This window comes from Hibiscus syriacus, unplaced genomic scaffold (assembly GCF_006381635.1).
Source record: "Hibiscus syriacus cultivar Baekdansim isolate YM2019G1 unplaced genomic scaffold, ASM638163v2 tig00110013_pilon, whole genome shotgun sequence".
Classification (NCBI taxonomy): domain Eukaryota; kingdom Viridiplantae; phylum Streptophyta; class Magnoliopsida; order Malvales; family Malvaceae; genus Hibiscus; species Hibiscus syriacus.
In genome coordinates this window covers 482,032-498,716 of record NW_024062563.1, presented here as the reverse complement: position 1 = coordinate 498,716, position 16,685 = coordinate 482,032, and the positions used below count along the sequence as shown (strand labels likewise).

Below are 16,685 nucleotides of genomic sequence, written 5' to 3'. Positions count from 1 at the left end.
GGTCTCCGCCTCCTACTAATTGGTGCAAGGTTAATACTGATTGCTCCCGTAAAATAATAAATGGTTTTGCTACATATGGGGGCGTTATTCGATCTTCGAATGGTGGTTGGATTCTTAGATTCTCTAAAGTACTAGGAATATGCTCTATCGTTGAAGCGGAGTTATGTGGAATACATGAAGGTCTCTCTCATGCGTGGAATCTTGACAAAAGACAAATCATGGTTGAAGCGGATAGGTTTGATGTATTCGGATGCTTCAGGGAAACGCTAATAGAGGATCGGTTTTTACCCTGCTCGATCGGGTTAGTGGATTATTAAACCAGGAATGGACGGTTACTTTGAGGCATATAAACCGGGATGTGAATAAGGTGGCCGATAAATTAGCAAGGTTAGCTACAACAAGAGGGGATGCTCATACGGTTTTCTACACTCCACCGATGGAAGTGTTTAGTTTCCTACAACAAGATTCATTTGCTTGTAATTTGGCAGTAGAACATTAAGTGTTAGCATACATCTTTATTTCATCAAAAAAAAAATAAAGATTTCTAACCCTTTTAAGCTATTTTTTATCCATTTTCTTAAGATTGTAAGGAGAAAATTAAATCGAGAACTGTCTAGTCGTAACACATTTTACACTGATTTAAATTCAAGTCTTTAGAAGAAATGTGTGATGCGTATGAAATTCTAACATAGAAAATAAATGAACATTAGAAATAAAAGGAATGAAAACAAAATAGTTGGATTTCAATTACAAAAAACAAAAATGAATTATAAAATGTGCCGATGGGCAAAAATTAACTACGACTAACTCGCTCTGTTTTTCTTTTCGTTTTTGCTTGCAGGTAAAACTACATTTTTTTTTCTTCTTTGAAGATCAAATTTAAGGAAAGAGCTACAAATTTTTTTGGACTAAATCATGTGCCTAAAATGCGGCCCGCCGTGATGATGGATCATGAAATCATCAGCACAACCACCACCGTTGGATATGCCGAAAATCGAAGTTTGACTAATAAGCTGTTGATGATGCTGTGCTCTTCGGAAATCCTTTTGCCTCCTAAGCTCCAAAACTTTCCTATGAGAATTGGAATGCTTCGTCGACACAAATGTCGGACTCGCAGCGGGTCGGTATTCCGGTACCAATCGACCCGACTTGTACCTCACCCCGCACGCATTACACAAGGTTTTCGGACCCAAAGGTCCCGTCCTCCACTGCGGTGTCTTCTCCGCCGCACAGTGTAAACATTTCCGTCCCGAAGACTCCGAATTGCCGTTCCGGCCGTCCCTTCTCTTATGGCCCGCGGGTTTAGGGTTGAGTTGAAGGAGTCGGGTGGACCAATCGCATGGGGCGACCCTTGAACGCTTGGAACGGGCTTTTCCCGGGAGGGGAGTGTCCTGTTGGAAAATCTGGTTGGTTGGGCTCCTGTTTGAGGAATCGGGTCGAGTTGAGGAAGAGGATGATTCGAGTGTGAGGGATTTTGACGTGGCAAAAATATGTACATTCTGGTCAGTTGAGAATGAATCCTCAACGAAATTTGAAAGCCATTCAAGTTCAGCCAATTCATCATACTGCACAAAACAAACATTGATTTTCTAAAATCCAGTTATTTAACTTCTAATTAATATCGACAAATATTTAAAACTAGAAAAAAATAATTAAATACATTGATCATGATTTTTTTTCATGCAATAATAGGAGGAAATTCAAAAGGTACAAAAAAACAGAAAAGTTAGTTTTGTTAAGTACCGGGACGCAGAGTTCACCGGAGAACTGAAAGGAGTGAGGGATATCAACAGCGGATAAGTGATTATCGCCTCTGGAAACGGAGGAATTACAGGTGACAGTGGAGGACTCGGTGGAATTGCCGGCGACATTTTCGAAGAAGCCGTCGTTCATAACAGCGTCTTCATTCGAAAAGTCGAGGAGATCGTCGACGGTGAAATTCTCGGAGAGCTTGCGTTCAGCAGCAAGCATCTTCACGGGCGAGAAATCACCGCCTGCTGATCCGCCATAAAATCCTCCGACGATGAAGTTTCCGACCTCCATTTACTTTAGAATTTACAGTGTACAGCTTCGTATATACGAATATATGGGAAAAGGAATGAATATGAAGCTCCGCTAGAGAGACAGTTAGGAAATGGAAAGAATTTCAAGAGAAGAGAGGTTTGGTGCCTGATAGAGTGAGGAGAAAGGGTGGGGTTTTGAGGAGCGAAGGGAAGGGCAGAATTGCAAATATGATTAATTTGTAGAATCTTTTTAGTATTTAATCTATAAATTAATTTAGATTAAGTATTTTTATTTTACGATATATTTATTATTGTTGTACAATGTAAAGAAATTTATGGGTTGCTTGCTTTGGTTTTGTCATGATTTGAAGTAATGAGTTGGCGAACGGTAAGCTTTGGACTTGTAAAGTAAAGGTGTCATTGCTTTAAACAAAGGTAAACAAAATTTGAATAAAATTGGGTAATTTTACTCCAAATTATGCTACCTTAAGAACTAGGAAATTGAAGAATCTTGGCTCCAAATAATTTCAAATTTTAGTCTATAGATATTACAATTTTGCTTTATTTCTTAGTTTTCATTTAAATGTAAAGTAGTCATATTCATTTAATTTTTTTAAATAATCTGAGATAATTATAATGTAATATATGTTTAAAAAAATAACTATCGGTTGATGCGCACATATTTGATAAAATTTCTCAAATATTAAAGGATCTTCCAATTGTGTTGTCGACCATGGTTCTTAATTAGAAATGAATTTAGACACACCCGTACATAACTCGAGCATAACACCCCTCCACTCAAGCACTCATCACTTGAATCAAATTTAGAAAAACTCCGCCTATCTCGAAACTTGACAATATTTGTAAGTAAAAGTCACAATCACATTGATTCAACCTGACTCAAATATATATATATATATATTCTAGTGAAATAGAAACTTAATTGTGAAAATATAAATAAAAGATATTATACTAAATATTATTAAATATATAAATATTTTTCATCTTAAATGTAAAGTTAAATCATGTTGAGTTAATTGATCGACGGAATAGGTCAAGAGGGGGTGAATTGGTAATAAAAATTGTGGTGGAAGCTTTTGCATAAAATTGAAAATATTTCCACAGCAATTTAGAGTGGTTCGACTTTCTCAACCAAAGTCTACGTCCACTACCTTAGCTATCCACACTATGGATTTTCCACAAATTTACTAATTTGTCTTTCTTTTGAAGACAAAGAGTAACCTTACAACTCCCTCAAGAATTATATCTCAAATTCTTGAGAACACACTTTCCCAAAGAGAAAAATACAAATTTTACAAACTTACGAAAATCCTCACAATGAAATATGTTTGCACAATTCTAGAACAATAAAAGAACACTCAAGAATGAATACAATTGAGTACAAATGGTATTCTTGAAAGCAAAATGAATATTAAAGGAAAATTAGCTTGAATTGCACAAACTTGGTGTTTAATGTTTTCTCTCTTATTTCTCAATGATTTCTTATTGATCAATGACTTCAAAACTTGTTTAAATACATCTTGAGATGATTCTAGTCGTTGGGAACCATTTGGGTGATGTTAGAGCCGTTGTAGTGTGAAAATTTACTTAAAATTGTCTGCTGGGAGCGGGGGGTATCGGTACCCTACCATAGGGTATCGGTTCCTGCAATGTAAAATTCAAATATTTCGACCGTTATATAACAGGGGGTATCGGTACCCCTTGGGGGTATCTGTACCCTCTGGGCATTTTGTTTTCTCTTGGAGCCAAAACATGCATGGGGGTATCGGTACCCCTGGGGTATATGTACCCTCTGGGCAATCTGGTTTTTCTTGAAACCCTTTTAAAAAGAAAATATTTTTGGCTCGAGTAAGGCTCGAAATACTTTGTAAAATTTGTTTAAAAAAATATTTTAAGATTAAAACATAATTTTACACTTAAATAAGGATTGAAATTGACATTTGAAAAACTTGGAGTAATAATTTAGATATTCGAATAATTTAATCGAATATATAATTAAAATTCAATATAAAATTTTAAAATTAATTAACACTTAATTTGTTATATCAAAACATCAAAATATTTTCAACAAACCAAAATGATTTTATCTTTTAAATAATACGATATCAACCTGCATTATTTTTAAATAAAATTTAATCTTATCAAAATCCGCCAAATTCACATTAAATGTTAGTTTCAACTCTAGCATTCAAATATTGTATTTTTAGAAAGATATTATTATAGCATGTTCGTAATTTTATCGTTCTACTCTATTAAATATCATAAAATGTTTTAAGAAGTGTCGGAACCGTCTTCTGGTTGGGCCCCGGAATTGGGCTTCGACTTAAAAAAATGTGGGTTAGGAGTCGCCACCGACCATTTTAAAAACGTTTAGGTAGGTCGGACACCATCTTATCTGATCTGCGTTTTACCAGAGATGTGTCGGGTTCGGGAGTCGGTTACGGTGAAGGAATGATTAGCACCCTTGAACCGCCCTTTCGGTACCAATTAATTTATCGGTTGAAATTTTTTTGAATAATTTAAATTAAAATTTAAATACCCGATTCGAATTACTTACCTTTGATTGATTAAAAAAATCACCTAAAAAGTTAAAGATGTTAGATGAGAAATAATAAATAAATATAAAATAAATCAAAATGAAAAACATTTTAAAAATTAAAATTAAAATAAATTAAAATTTTGGAAGTACTAAAATAAACTAAATGAATAAAAGAAATGAATACATAACATCTAAAGGATCATAAGGAGAATTTACCCAAGATTTAAAACCATTTTTGTTTCACGCCAAACAAATGCAATTACATCTCCAATACTTTTAGCTAGGGGTGTATTCGGTTCGGTTCGGTTCAGTTTTTTACTAAAAATTAAACCGAACCGAAATAAACGGGTTTTCAAAATTTAAACCGAAACCGAAACCGAATGGTTAAAAAACCGAAAAAACTGAAAACAGTTTTTTCGGTTCGATTCGGTAAATCGGTTTTTCATAAACCGAGAACATACATCATGGGTTCCAATCTCAGAGTCAAAGTGCAGAGTCAGCAGATTGGAACGAGAGCCACTTTACACAGCTCATCCAGCTGAAAGTGAGCAGACAACATGGGACCCAATTAATTGAAAATTATCCTGTCAGTAGATTCCCATCAGTCCCCACACTTTATGTTAAAAAACAAATTAAACTATGTACCTTTTTCTTTTTCATCTTTGAACAAAATTAAATGCCTCCAACAGTCTACTTTCTATTAATAATTGGGCTTATGCCGTATGGGAATTGGGTAGGGTAACCGGATATTCGATTCAATACGGGTCAAATGGGTTCCATATGGAAAACCCGAACCGAATCGAATCAATTGCGGTTCATTCTTTAATCAACCCGAAACCGAACCGTTTAGAGGTAAATCCGAACCGAACCGAATTGTTTTTACTCAGTTCGTGTCGGTTTTTCGGTTTTCTCGGTTTCGTTGCTCAGCCCTACTTTTAGCCACCAACGCACATCATTCCACTCCACAGCGCGATGAGCCTCCACAAATCCGAGAACTCGTACACCGGTAATATGGGTTTGTGTGTTGGGCTTCGGGTTTAGGCCAGTGATGTGACTGTAATAAAATTTCATACGCAATAGCGCTTTCGGGCTACCAGTGCTTCTCTCCATTGTGGTGGACAGGATCGTCTGACACGTTGTGAAAACCCACTTGAATTGAACCAAATTGAACAAACAAAATTCGAGCATCCGGACAATCAGAGATGCTGCCGAATTGTCACCGGGGTTTCCTTTTGCCTCTTGGTTGGCGGTTCCGCCAAATCGTTAACCAACCCCGAATAAATACTCGAAGCCGATGACTCGGAAATAGGCAGTGACCCAACCGACCATGTTAGGAAAGTCGGTTTAGCCCTTTTGCTCCTCGCTTTAGATGGAACTGACAATAAAAAACATCGCGTTTTCACAAAAACCGGGCCAAGTTCCGCTTCAAACCAAGTATTTTCACTGTTCTCGGTTTGCTGCCTAAAAACCATGCATGGAAAAGGAAGCTCCGGCAATGAATCATCCACAAAGTGAGACACCCATTCAAGCCCTTCTATTTCATCATTCGGAACAGAAAGTTCGCTGGTAAAGATGGAATCGAGGGTAAAACTGCTTGAATTTGAATTACTATCATCGTCTGCTACACGTTCTTGATACGAACCAGGGGCGTAGTCTTTTTGTTCAACGGAATCTTCTTCAAACTCTCCGTTATTGAAATCAAGGGAACAGTCAACGAAGAAATCTTCGTTGGGAACGGCGCCGTCGTTGATAGCATTCATGACCAAGAAATCATCGAAAACAATATGTTGTTGGTTTTTTTTTTTTTGCATGGTTAGTTCTCCTCTTACACTCGATTTCAGTGCTCTCAGTTCCATGCAGTGTTCCATTATTCCTGGTAAAGATGGAGGAAAAAAATGGAGAATGAATGTAAGAGAGAAGACCAACTGATGGAAAGGTGAGCAAATGGCCTAGGCTTGTTCGTCTGGGTGTTGTTTTGCCTCTGGAAAATTAAGGGGCTTCAGCAGAACGTAGAAGATGGTGGCCTTTTTTTCTCCCACGAAAATGCCTCCCCCCTTTTACGTTTGTGCAGTTCCCCCTTTTAAGCAAAAAGAAATGGGATTTCTTAGTTAGTGGGTAGTGGCTGGCATGATGGAATAGAGTAGGTAGTTAATAATATTTTGTGGAATGGTGGGGGTTGGGCAAAAATCCTGCAAAAATAATAATAATAAAAATTAATAATAATAATAATAATAATAATATAATATAATATAATATTTTTTGTAGACCCGGACGAAAATAAGTGTCTACAGCTGCCCCTCTTTGTCCTTTTTCGTGGAATGAAAAATAGGGCAAAGATAAAATGACACAAATTTTTGTTCGGTAGAGTTGAAGAATAACTCCTTGTCGAATTGAGTTGCGGATGACTCATTCGTTGCGAAGTCGAGTTCATCTTGAAATAATATAGAATTGAAGCCGTAGTTCGAAATTTGAACCAGAATGTGACTTCTCATCGCCAAATTGTGGTCAACTTCGGTCTTTTTCTCAGTTTAAAGACCTTAGTTTTAAAAAAATCGACTGGAAAGGTAGTCCCTTAACTCTATCACGTGGTTGATAAACCTTAGTGCTGAACGGAATCGCACTCGAAGGGTCTTCGTTGACAGATAGCTTTTCTCGACTTAAGCTATGCTGTCGGGAAACAGTTTTTTGTTACTGAGGCACAGTTAACTCGGGTCTTTTTCTCGACTTGAAAACCTCGATTGCAACCGGATAATAGTGTGATTGAGGTGTCATCGAGCTGAATGAATCGAACTCGATAATTTTATTGACATATAGCCCTTATTGCTTCGAGCTATTCTGTAAGCTTGATTTGCCTCTAAGTTGAATATAATCGAACTCGAAGGTCTTTAGCAGATAGCCCTTCTCGACTTAAGTTATGCTGCAAATGATTTGCCTTGGAGCTGAGCGTAGTCGAACTCGAAGGTCTTTGGTTGGCACGATTCCCTTCGTCGTGAAGTTGAAACCGTAGATGGCCCCTTCGTTGTGAAGTTGAGCCACGAATTGGATATCCTTCGTCGTGAAGTTGAAATCCAAGTAAGTTGTATTGTTCCAAGTCCAATATCCTCCGCCGTGAAGTTGAAATTGGATCTGGAACTGGGAAATTGTTTATTGACAACCAGCGGTCCCTTCGTCGTGAAGTTGAACTTGCGTTGTCTGGAGTCCAATATCCTTCGTTGTGAAGTTGAAATTGGGAAATTGTTTATTGACAACCAGCGGTCCCTTCGTCGTGAAGTTGAACTTGCGTTGTCTGGAGTCCAATATCATTCGTTGTGAAGTTGAAATTGGCTCTGAAATCGGGAAATTGTTTATTGACAACCAGCGGTCCCTTCGTTGTGAAGTTGAACTTGTGTTGTCCGAAGTCCAATATCCTTCGTTGTGAAGTTGAAATTGGGAAATTGTTTATTGACAACCAGCGATCCCTTCATCGTGAAGTTGAACTTGTGTTGTTCGGAGTCCAATATCCTTCGTTGTGAAGTTGAAATTAGCTCCGAAATTGGGAAGTTGTTTGTTGACAACCAGCGGTCCCTTCGTCGTGAAGTTGAACTTGCGTTGTCTGGAGTCCAATATTCTTCACTGTGAAGTTGAAATTGGCTCTGAAATTGAGAAATTGTTTATTGATAACCAGCGGTCCCTTCGTCGTGAAGTTGAACTTGCGTTGTCTGGAGTCCAATATCCTTCGTTGTGAAGTTGAAATTGGCTCTAAAATTGAGAAATTATTGTTTATTGACAACCAGCGGTCCCTTCGTCGTGAAGTTGAACATGCGTTGTCTGGAGTCCAATATCCTTCGCTGTGAAGTTGAAATTGGCTCTGAAATCGGGAAATTGTTTATTGACAACCAGCGGTCCCTTCATTGTGAAGTTGAACTTGTGTTGTCCGAAGTCCAATATCCTTCGTTGTGAAGTTGAAATTGGGAAATTGTTTATTGACAACCAGCGGTCCCTTCGTCGTGAAGTTGAACTTGTGTTGTCCGGAGTCCAATATCCTTCGTTGTGAAGTTGAAATTAGCTCCGAAATTGGGAAATTGTTTGTTGACAACCAGCGGTCCCTTCGTCGTGAAGTTGAACTTGCGTTGTCTGGAGTCCAATATCCTTCGTTGTGAAGTTGAAATTGGCTTTGAAATTGAGAAGTTGTTTGTTGACAACCAGCGGTCCCTTCTTCTTGAAGTTGAACTTGTGTTGTCTGGAGTCCAATATTCTTCGCTGTGAAGTTGAAATTGGCTCTGAAATTGAGAAATTGTTTATTGACAACCAGCGGTCCCTTCATCGTGAAGTTGAACTTGCGTTGTCTGGAGTCCAATATCCTTCGTTGTGAAGTTGAACCTTGACTTGAATATCTTTCGTCATGAAGTTGAAATTCAAGTATTGTATGTTGTTGGTGGACACAATTCCCTTCGCCGTGAAGTTGAAATCGTGGAGACCCCTTTATTGTGGAGTTTGGCTTCGAGCTAGATATCCTTCGTCGTGAAGTTAAAATCTACTCTCGAGCTAATTGTGTCATTTCGAGTCCAATTTTCTTCGCTGCGAAGTTGAAATAGACTCTGAATGAAATTGGAAAGTTGTTTGTTGACAGACAACTTTTCTTGACTTAAGATGTGCTGTAAATTTCCTTTAAATGAATGATGGCCCCTTTCGCCAAATTTTGTGAGTCGGATGTCTTCCGTCGTGGAATTGAAATCTGGCTTGAAAGTGTCAACTGGAAACATGCTGCTCATGGTTGAGTTTGAGTCGAACTCGACTTGTTTTGAACTGGTTCTCGAACCTATCTGAAATTGGCCGAGTTAAGGAACCACCATCGTTCTTTAAAGGCGCTTACAAGTCGAGTCCAATATCCTTCGTTGTGAAGTTGAACCTTGACTTGAATATCTTTCGTCATGAAGTTGAAATTCAAGTATTGTATGTTGTTGGTGGACACAATTCCCTTCGCCGTGAAGTTGAAATCGTGGAGACCCCTTTATTGTGGAGTTTGGCTTCGAGCTAGATATCCTTCGTCGTGAAGTTAAAATCTACTCTCGAGCTAATTGTGTCATTTCGAGTCCAATTTTCTTCGCTGCGAAGTTGAAATAGACTCTGAATGAAATTGGAAAGTTGTTTGTTGACAGACAACTTTTCTTGACTTAAGATGTGCTGTAAATTTCCTTTAAATGAATGATGGCCCCTTTCGCCAAATTTTGTGAGTCGGATGTCTTCCGTCGTGGAATTGAAATCTGGCTTGAAAGTGTCAACTGGAAACATGCTGCTCATGGTTGAGTTTGAGTCGAACTCGACTTGTTTTGAACTGGTTCTCGAACCTATCTGAAATTGGCCGAGTTAAGGAACCACCATCGTTCTTTAAAGGCGCTTACAAGTCGAGTAGCCTTCATCCTGAAGTCGAAGCTTGACTCTAAAAGCTGCAAAAATTATGTATGCTAAAATGATGAATGTGATGCACCTAAGTATGTCTGAGATGCATGTAACATGAATGAGTTATGTTTTATCTCTTGGATTGAGTCTCGTGCTTTGTCTGCCAATCTGGTCCTTGGAATCGATCGTGCCCCATTCTCTTTTTCAGGCTTTGGCTTTACAGACCTTTCATACCTGAGACTGTCCTGTTTGAAAATGTTTTTCTCCTTTTTTCTTGTTTTAGGAGAGAAAATGATGGAAATTCTGTAAAATATTGTTCGTAATTGAATCAAATTGTAAACATGAGTTCAAAGTATATCAAAGGAAGCAATAGCTCTTTTATGATTTCAGAGTTACAGCTCTTTGACAAATGTTCAAAGGGATGAGTCGGCTTTAAGTTGGCCTCCTATTTTCTAAGGTTCTGGCAAAAAGAAAAAAATGTCATTTTTTTGGTCATTGTAACTGACTCTTTTCCTTGGCTTGGCTTTTTAATTGGATGCGGACAAAATGACGCAACTAGCATTATCGATTACTAGACCTTCTATTTCGGTTCTCCGAAATCTTCCATTTGTTCAAGTTTTGTAGGCTCATCTAACAAAGGTAGTGCAGAAATATCGGTCTAAAAATAAAATCCTTGAGTGCTCGTGTGAAGTTGACTATAACAGGTGTTCTTTAACTCCCTTAGTCCATTTTTACCGAAACTCCTTATTTAATATTGCCATTATCTGGCTAGCTAAATCCATAAAGCCGGGGCGTTTAACCAATTGCTCTAGAGGGACAGCCCAATATGTAAACACCTTTATCAGGTTAGCTGAATATTATCCATAAAGTCGGGGCGTTTAACCAATTGCTTTAGTGGGATAGCTTAATATCACTCTTATCAAGTTAACTGAAGGGTTCATCTCATCACAGAGTCTTCAGCCTGAAAAAAGCAGTGGAGCAAACACCGAATTGCCAAGTGTCCGAGCAACGTCATGGTTTGAACGTAATCTACTCATAAGGCCAGGGCTTTCAAGTTTCCTCTATAACCAATTGCCTTAGCGGAATAGCTCAGTTTTTACGGATTTAATTTCTTAAGATTGTCAAGAAGAACCTGTCATAGTCTAGGTGTTTTTGAAAGTCAAGGAATCTCATCTTTAGAGTTCAATTTTCAAGCAACTGGCCTAAACTAGATTCACCTAGTCGATTATTCCATCTGTGAAGATCGTGATCATCATTGAACGTCTTAAATAAAAAGCATAGTAATGTCATATGCAGAAGGATGCCCCATGTTGTCCGCACCATATGAAAGGAAAATGTTTTATTGATTAACTGCAAGAGCAGGGTACGGTGTTTGAGGGTATATTCTGGGTAAGGTCAAAAGTCATTGCTTTAAATCATGATACTTCGTCAAAGATCTGTAACTTTAAACCATTTACATAGTTTCTTAATTCAGATGATATTGAAAGAATTGCAAGTTTGCAAATGTGATTCATTGCTCGCCATCATTAAAGCAACATAAATTTATTCAAAAGTCCTTACAAAAACTTGAGAAATAATTAAAAAAACAGATTCAAACAGAATGCCTCAAATGATGAAATGATCTTCCTCACTTGGATGCCCCCAAGTTGTTGAAGTCGATCCGATTCTTGTTACGTATTTTCTGTATGATTCTCTTGATTGTGGAGTAATTCTCGATAGTGCGCCCTGAGACTCCGCTATGATTTTCGCAATGAGCGTTCTCATCATACTACCTGGGGTACGGGGCTTCATGGATTTCTCTGGATATGGTGACACCACGTGTGCATCAAACAACTGTTGGTAAAGCTCCTTATATGTCATAGGATCGAAATGTTCTCATTTTTGATGAGACATGTGAATGTAATAAAAAAGGGAATAATAATGCGAATGTAAAGAAAAATAACAAAATGCACAATATGTCTGAATGCATGATGCATGAAATGTTCGAGGCATTGATCCGAAAAATGTGCCTATTATTCTGAATAATCCTTATTGGGACAAAAATGTTACGTCTGAAGAGACAAAAAACTTTTTTGATGGTATAGATCCTGCACAGCCTCTAGAAAGTTGATTCGTCTTCCGCTTTTTCACCGGTTGAATATCCTGTCGAACCATTCCAGCTCCTTTGGCTAAACTTGTGCGGGTGACGAGTTACTTGCCCCAAAAAGGTCTCGAATGACTGTATCTCCGGCCTTCCCTCTAGGCCGAGCTCATTCCAAACGAAAGTGCCATTGGAGCCCTCCATCGAGAGAAACTATCCGAAGCTTGCTTCTTGAATTCGTCAGCAATGGAAAACAGCTCAGCTAGGGTTTCACCATCTTGTTATTGTAGTTTTCGAAAGGAGCGACCGGGTCAGTGACCTTTTCCTCGTATTGCCCCTGCAACTTTGGCAGTCAATTCTTCAAAGATAGACTTTCATTACTTGGTGTATACCCGGTTCTTCCTGAGTCTTTTATAATGCACCAGAGTGACCTACTCTTCAATTGTGGGGACCACATAGTCGCCTTGCAGATTGTCCTCTACATTTCCATCTCTTGTATTACAACCCCTTTGTCCATTAATGCAGATTATTCATGTTTAACAAACACGTTTTTGGTGGATCACACCTCTTTTAAATGATGCGAATGATGAGAACAAAATGAAAGAGAAAAAAAAAAGAGTTAGTGAGGTAAATCAAAACAATAATAAAAATGAAAAATCCTACTCCACATGATATCTACCCCATATACTTATTATTCCTACCCGGACTTGATTTCTATCCTGTATGCTAACTTCAAACAATTCCTAACCGCATATTTGTCTAGTTCGCATGTTTTGAACAGAAAATAAAGCCGGAAACAAAAACCTAGGGTTTGGAATGAGGTTTTGGGGTGGGCTCTAATTCCCTGCACTCTTCCGGTTTAGGTTCTAAAAAATGGTACCCGAGTTCTCCTTGTCGGTGCCCCCTTGGGCTTGCCAGACCCTTAGTCCTAAGCCCATTACAAGCTTGTGTGGACTAAGTTAAACTCGAGAGGAAACATTCCCTTATGCCCATACAGAGAATAAATTCACACGAAGACATAAGGTATATGAATCCCGAAGGCTAATTGCTAGGCCCGTACGGTGAATAAATTCACACGAAGGCGTCGCTTTCACCCCCACTTAAATAGGGTTTGGAGCTCGAGCATAGAGCCTGAGATAGAAACTTTTCAAAAATCTGAAATCATTGAAAAAAATGTTAGTACAACTATTTATTTGAAAAATAATCAAAGGTAAATAATTGGAATCGAATAAATAAATTAAAATTAAAATTTGTAATTTTCGCTAAAAAGACAACCGAAAAATTAATTCAGGCCTGACTCACTTACCTGTCCCCAGCGGAGTCGCCAAGCTGTCGGAACCGTCTTCTGGTTGGGCCCCAGAATTGGGCTTCAACTTAAAAAATGTGGGTTAGGAGTCGCCACCGACCATTTTAAAAACGTTTAGGTAGGTCGGACACCATCTTATCTGATCTACGTTTTACCAGAGATGTGTCGGGTTCGGGAGTCGGTTACGGTGAAGGAATGATTAGCACCCTTGAACCGCCCTTTCGGTACCAATTAATTTATCGGTTGAAATTTTTTGAATAATTTAAATTAAAATTTAAATACCCGATTCGAATTACTTACATTTGATTGATTAAAAAAATCTCCTAAAAAGTTAAAGATGTTAGATGAGAAATAATAAATAAATATAAAATAAATCAAATGAAAAAAAATTTAAAAAATTAAAATTAAAATAAATTAAAATTTTGGAAGTACTAAAATAAACGAAATGAATAAAAGAAATGAATACATAACATCTAAAGGATCATAAGGAGAATTTACCCAAGATTTAAAACCATTTTTGTTTCACGCCAAACAAATGCAATTACATCTCCAATACTTTTAGCCACCAACGCACATCATTCCACTCCACAGCGCGATGAGCCTCCACAAATCTGAGAACTCGTACACCGGCAATATGGGTTTGTGTGTTGGGCTTCGGGTTTAGGCCAGTGATGTGACTGTAATAAAATTTCATACGCAATAGCGCTTTCGGGCTACCAGTGCTTCTCTCCATTGTGGTGGACAGGATCGTCTGACACGTTGTGAAAACCCACTTGAATTGAACCAAATTGAACAAACAAAATTCGAGCATCCGGACAATCAGAGATGCTGCCGAATTGTCACAGGGGTTTCCTTTTGCCTCTTTGTTGGCGGTTCCGCCAAATCGTTAACCAACCCCGAACAAATACTCGAAGCCGATGACTCGAAAATAGGCAGTGACCCAACCGACCATGTTAGGAAAGCCGGTTTAGCCCTTTTGCTCCTCGCTTTAGATGGAATTGACAATAAAAAACATCGCGTTTTCACAAAAACCGGGCCAGGTTCCGCTTCAAACCAAGTATTTTCACTGTTCTCGGTTTGCTGCCTAAAAACCATGCATGGAAAAGGAAGCTCCGGCAATGAATCATCCACAAAGTGAGACACCCATTCAAGCCCTTCTATTTCATCATTCGGAACAGAAAGTTCGCTGGTAAAGATGGAATCGAGGGTAAAACTGCTTGAATTTGAATTACAATCATCGTCTGCTACACGTTCTTGATACGAACCAGGGGCGTAGTCTTTTTGTTCAACGGAATCTTCTTCAAACTCTCCGTTATTGAAATCAAGGGAACAGTCAACGAAGAAATCTTCGTTGGGAACGGCGCCGTCGTTGATAGCATTCATGACCAAGAAATCATCAAAAACAATATGTTGTTGGTTTTTTTTTTTTTTGTTTTGCATGGTTAGTTCTCCTCTTACACTCGATTTCAGTGCTCTCAGTTCCATGCAGTGTTCCATTATTCCTGGTAAAGATGGAGGGAAAAAATGGAGAATGAATGTAAGAGAGAAGACCAACTGATGGAAAGGTGAGCAAATGGCCTAGGCTTGTTCGTCTGGGTGTTGTTTTGCCTCTGGAAAATTAAGGGGCTTCAGCAGAACGTAGAAGATGGTGGCCTTTTTTTCTCCCACGAAAATGCCTCCCCCCTTTTACGTTTGTGCAGTTCCCCCTTTTAAGCAAAAAGAAATGGGATTTCTTAGTTAGTGGGTAGTGGCTGGCATGATGGAATAGAGTGGGTAGTTAATAATATTTTGTGGAATGGTGGGGGTTTGGCAAAAATCCTGCAAAAATAATAATAATAAAAATTAATAATAATAATAATAATATAATATAATATTTTTTGTAGACCCGGACGAAAATAAGTGTCTACAAGAAGAGAATTCGATCAAAAAAATTTGTAGAGTTTGATTTACTATAGATTGCATATTGTCGAAAAAGTATTATATATAATAATAATAATAATAAAATGGTAGCAAAATATGTAGGAAGGTGGGTAAGATCATGACCGTTGTTTCATTAAGTTGATATGTATTCATCGTGCTTAAACGTGGGTAATGAATAAAAGAAAGAGTTTTGATTGGCTCAAAGCCATAAGAAGTAAAAATAATAAAAATAATTAATTATGATTAAAAATAATAAGTATGTTATCAGAAAAAATGAAAAATAAAATAAAAAGGAAGAGGCAGTGGCAGTGGGTTCAGTTCCCGAGAAATAATTAAGGGACAATAATGGAGGAATCACAGCGACAAATCCTGCAATAATCCATTATTTATCCTTTATTTAAGGGGTTGAATTCAGTTAATCACTTCATTAATTACCAATAATGTTTCATTAATTAATCAATTATTTTTTAATGTATAATCAGTTTAAAATAATTAGTGTTAATAGGGGTTTAAACGAGCCGAATCGAGCTCGACTCGATTCGAAAACTCTGAAATGGAGCTGAATTCAACTTGAAAACTCGTGAGCTTATAATTTTCAAGCTCGAATCGAACTCGAAATCCTGAACTGAAGCTCGTGAGCAGCTTGAAAATACTCGAAATGAAGAAAAAAAATTCTTAAACTTAACTCGATTGAAGCCTCAAACTCAAACTCAACATGAACTTTAAATACATGAAAATATTATTGTATTTTAAAAAAAAATCAATACATAAATATTAATATTATTAATAATTTATTTTTCAGAAAATAAAATCTTAATATATTATATTTTCGAGTTGTTCACTAGCTTTTCGAGTCGAATATCAAGTAGCTCATTTAAACTCGTTAAGAACTCGAGTCGAGCTCGAGTCGAGTCCATTCGATCCGAGTATTTATCGAGCCTTGATCAAGTGGCTCTCGAGTAGCTTGTGATCTGTCTCGTCTTATTTACAGCCCTAAGTGTTAATATGTAATTTACGTTTGTGTTTTGTGTATTTTTAGGCGATTTTCCCCAAAAATCACCCTACACCTATATATTTCACTGTCAGGTACCGATCAGGCTATATTTTCTGATCTAACACTCTTTGTAGTAAAACGCGCCCCTGCAACGCGCTTTACGCTGATCTGGTGCCACGTAGGTTAAGGCGCCCCATGAAGCGCGTCTTGTTAAACGTGTAAAAAATTTGGGTGTTAATTTTGTAAATATTTTTAAATTGGTGCCTAATATGTAATTAATTTCTGTTAGAGTGATAAATGTGTAAAAACGCCAACTTTATCTATTTATTTTTTTGTGATATTATTTTTAACAACAGTTAATAACGTTTATTTACTTTTAAAATTAATTGTTTAAAAATATTAAAATAAACTTTTAATTACAATTGAGAGATAAAATTAATTAT

The 16,685-nt window shown here is 37.6% G+C and overlaps 3 protein-coding genes across 3 annotated transcripts; all 3 read right to left on the bottom strand.

Annotated features, from left to right (window-relative positions):
• Nucleotides 1-860: 860 nt before the first annotated feature.
• LOC120212322 (GATA transcription factor 12-like) lies at nt 861-2,079 on the bottom strand. The gene is made up of 2 exons (XM_039210674.1): nt 1,744-2,079; nt 861-1,565 (listed from the first exon to the last, which is right to left on the bottom strand). The coding sequence occupies exons 1-2, from the start codon at nt 2,041-2,043 to the stop codon at nt 909-911; spliced, it is 957 nt and encodes a 318-aa protein (XP_039066605.1). The 5' UTR covers nt 2,044-2,079; the 3' UTR covers nt 861-908.
• A 3,680-nt stretch (nt 2,080-5,759) lies between these two features.
• LOC120212374 (GATA transcription factor 5-like) lies at nt 5,760-6,431 on the bottom strand. Its single transcript, XM_039210704.1, has one exon. It carries the CDS (start codon nt 6,429-6,431, stop codon nt 5,760-5,762), a length of 672 nt encoding a protein of 223 aa, XP_039066635.1.
• A 7,716-nt stretch (nt 6,432-14,147) lies between these two features.
• On the bottom strand, nt 14,148-14,825 carry LOC120212373 (GATA transcription factor 5-like). Its single transcript, XM_039210703.1, has one exon. It carries the CDS (start codon nt 14,823-14,825, stop codon nt 14,148-14,150), a length of 678 nt encoding a protein of 225 aa, XP_039066634.1.
• Nucleotides 14,826-16,685: the final 1,860 nt, after the last annotated feature.

Coding starts and splice junctions, on each gene's coding strand:
- LOC120212322 (XM_039210674.1), bottom strand. CDS start 2,043: ATGGAGGTCGGAAACTTCATCGTCGGAGGATTTTATGGCGGATCAGCA. Junction 1,566..1,743: donor CCGGTGAACTCTGCGTCCCG/GTACTTAACAAA, acceptor TGTTTTGTGCAG/TATGATGAATTGGCTGAACT.
- LOC120212374 (XM_039210704.1), bottom strand. CDS start 6,431: ATGGAACACTGCATGGAACTGAGAGCACTGAAATCGAGTGTAAGAGGA.
- LOC120212373 (XM_039210703.1), bottom strand. CDS start 14,825: ATGGAACACTGCATGGAACTGAGAGCACTGAAATCGAGTGTAAGAGGA.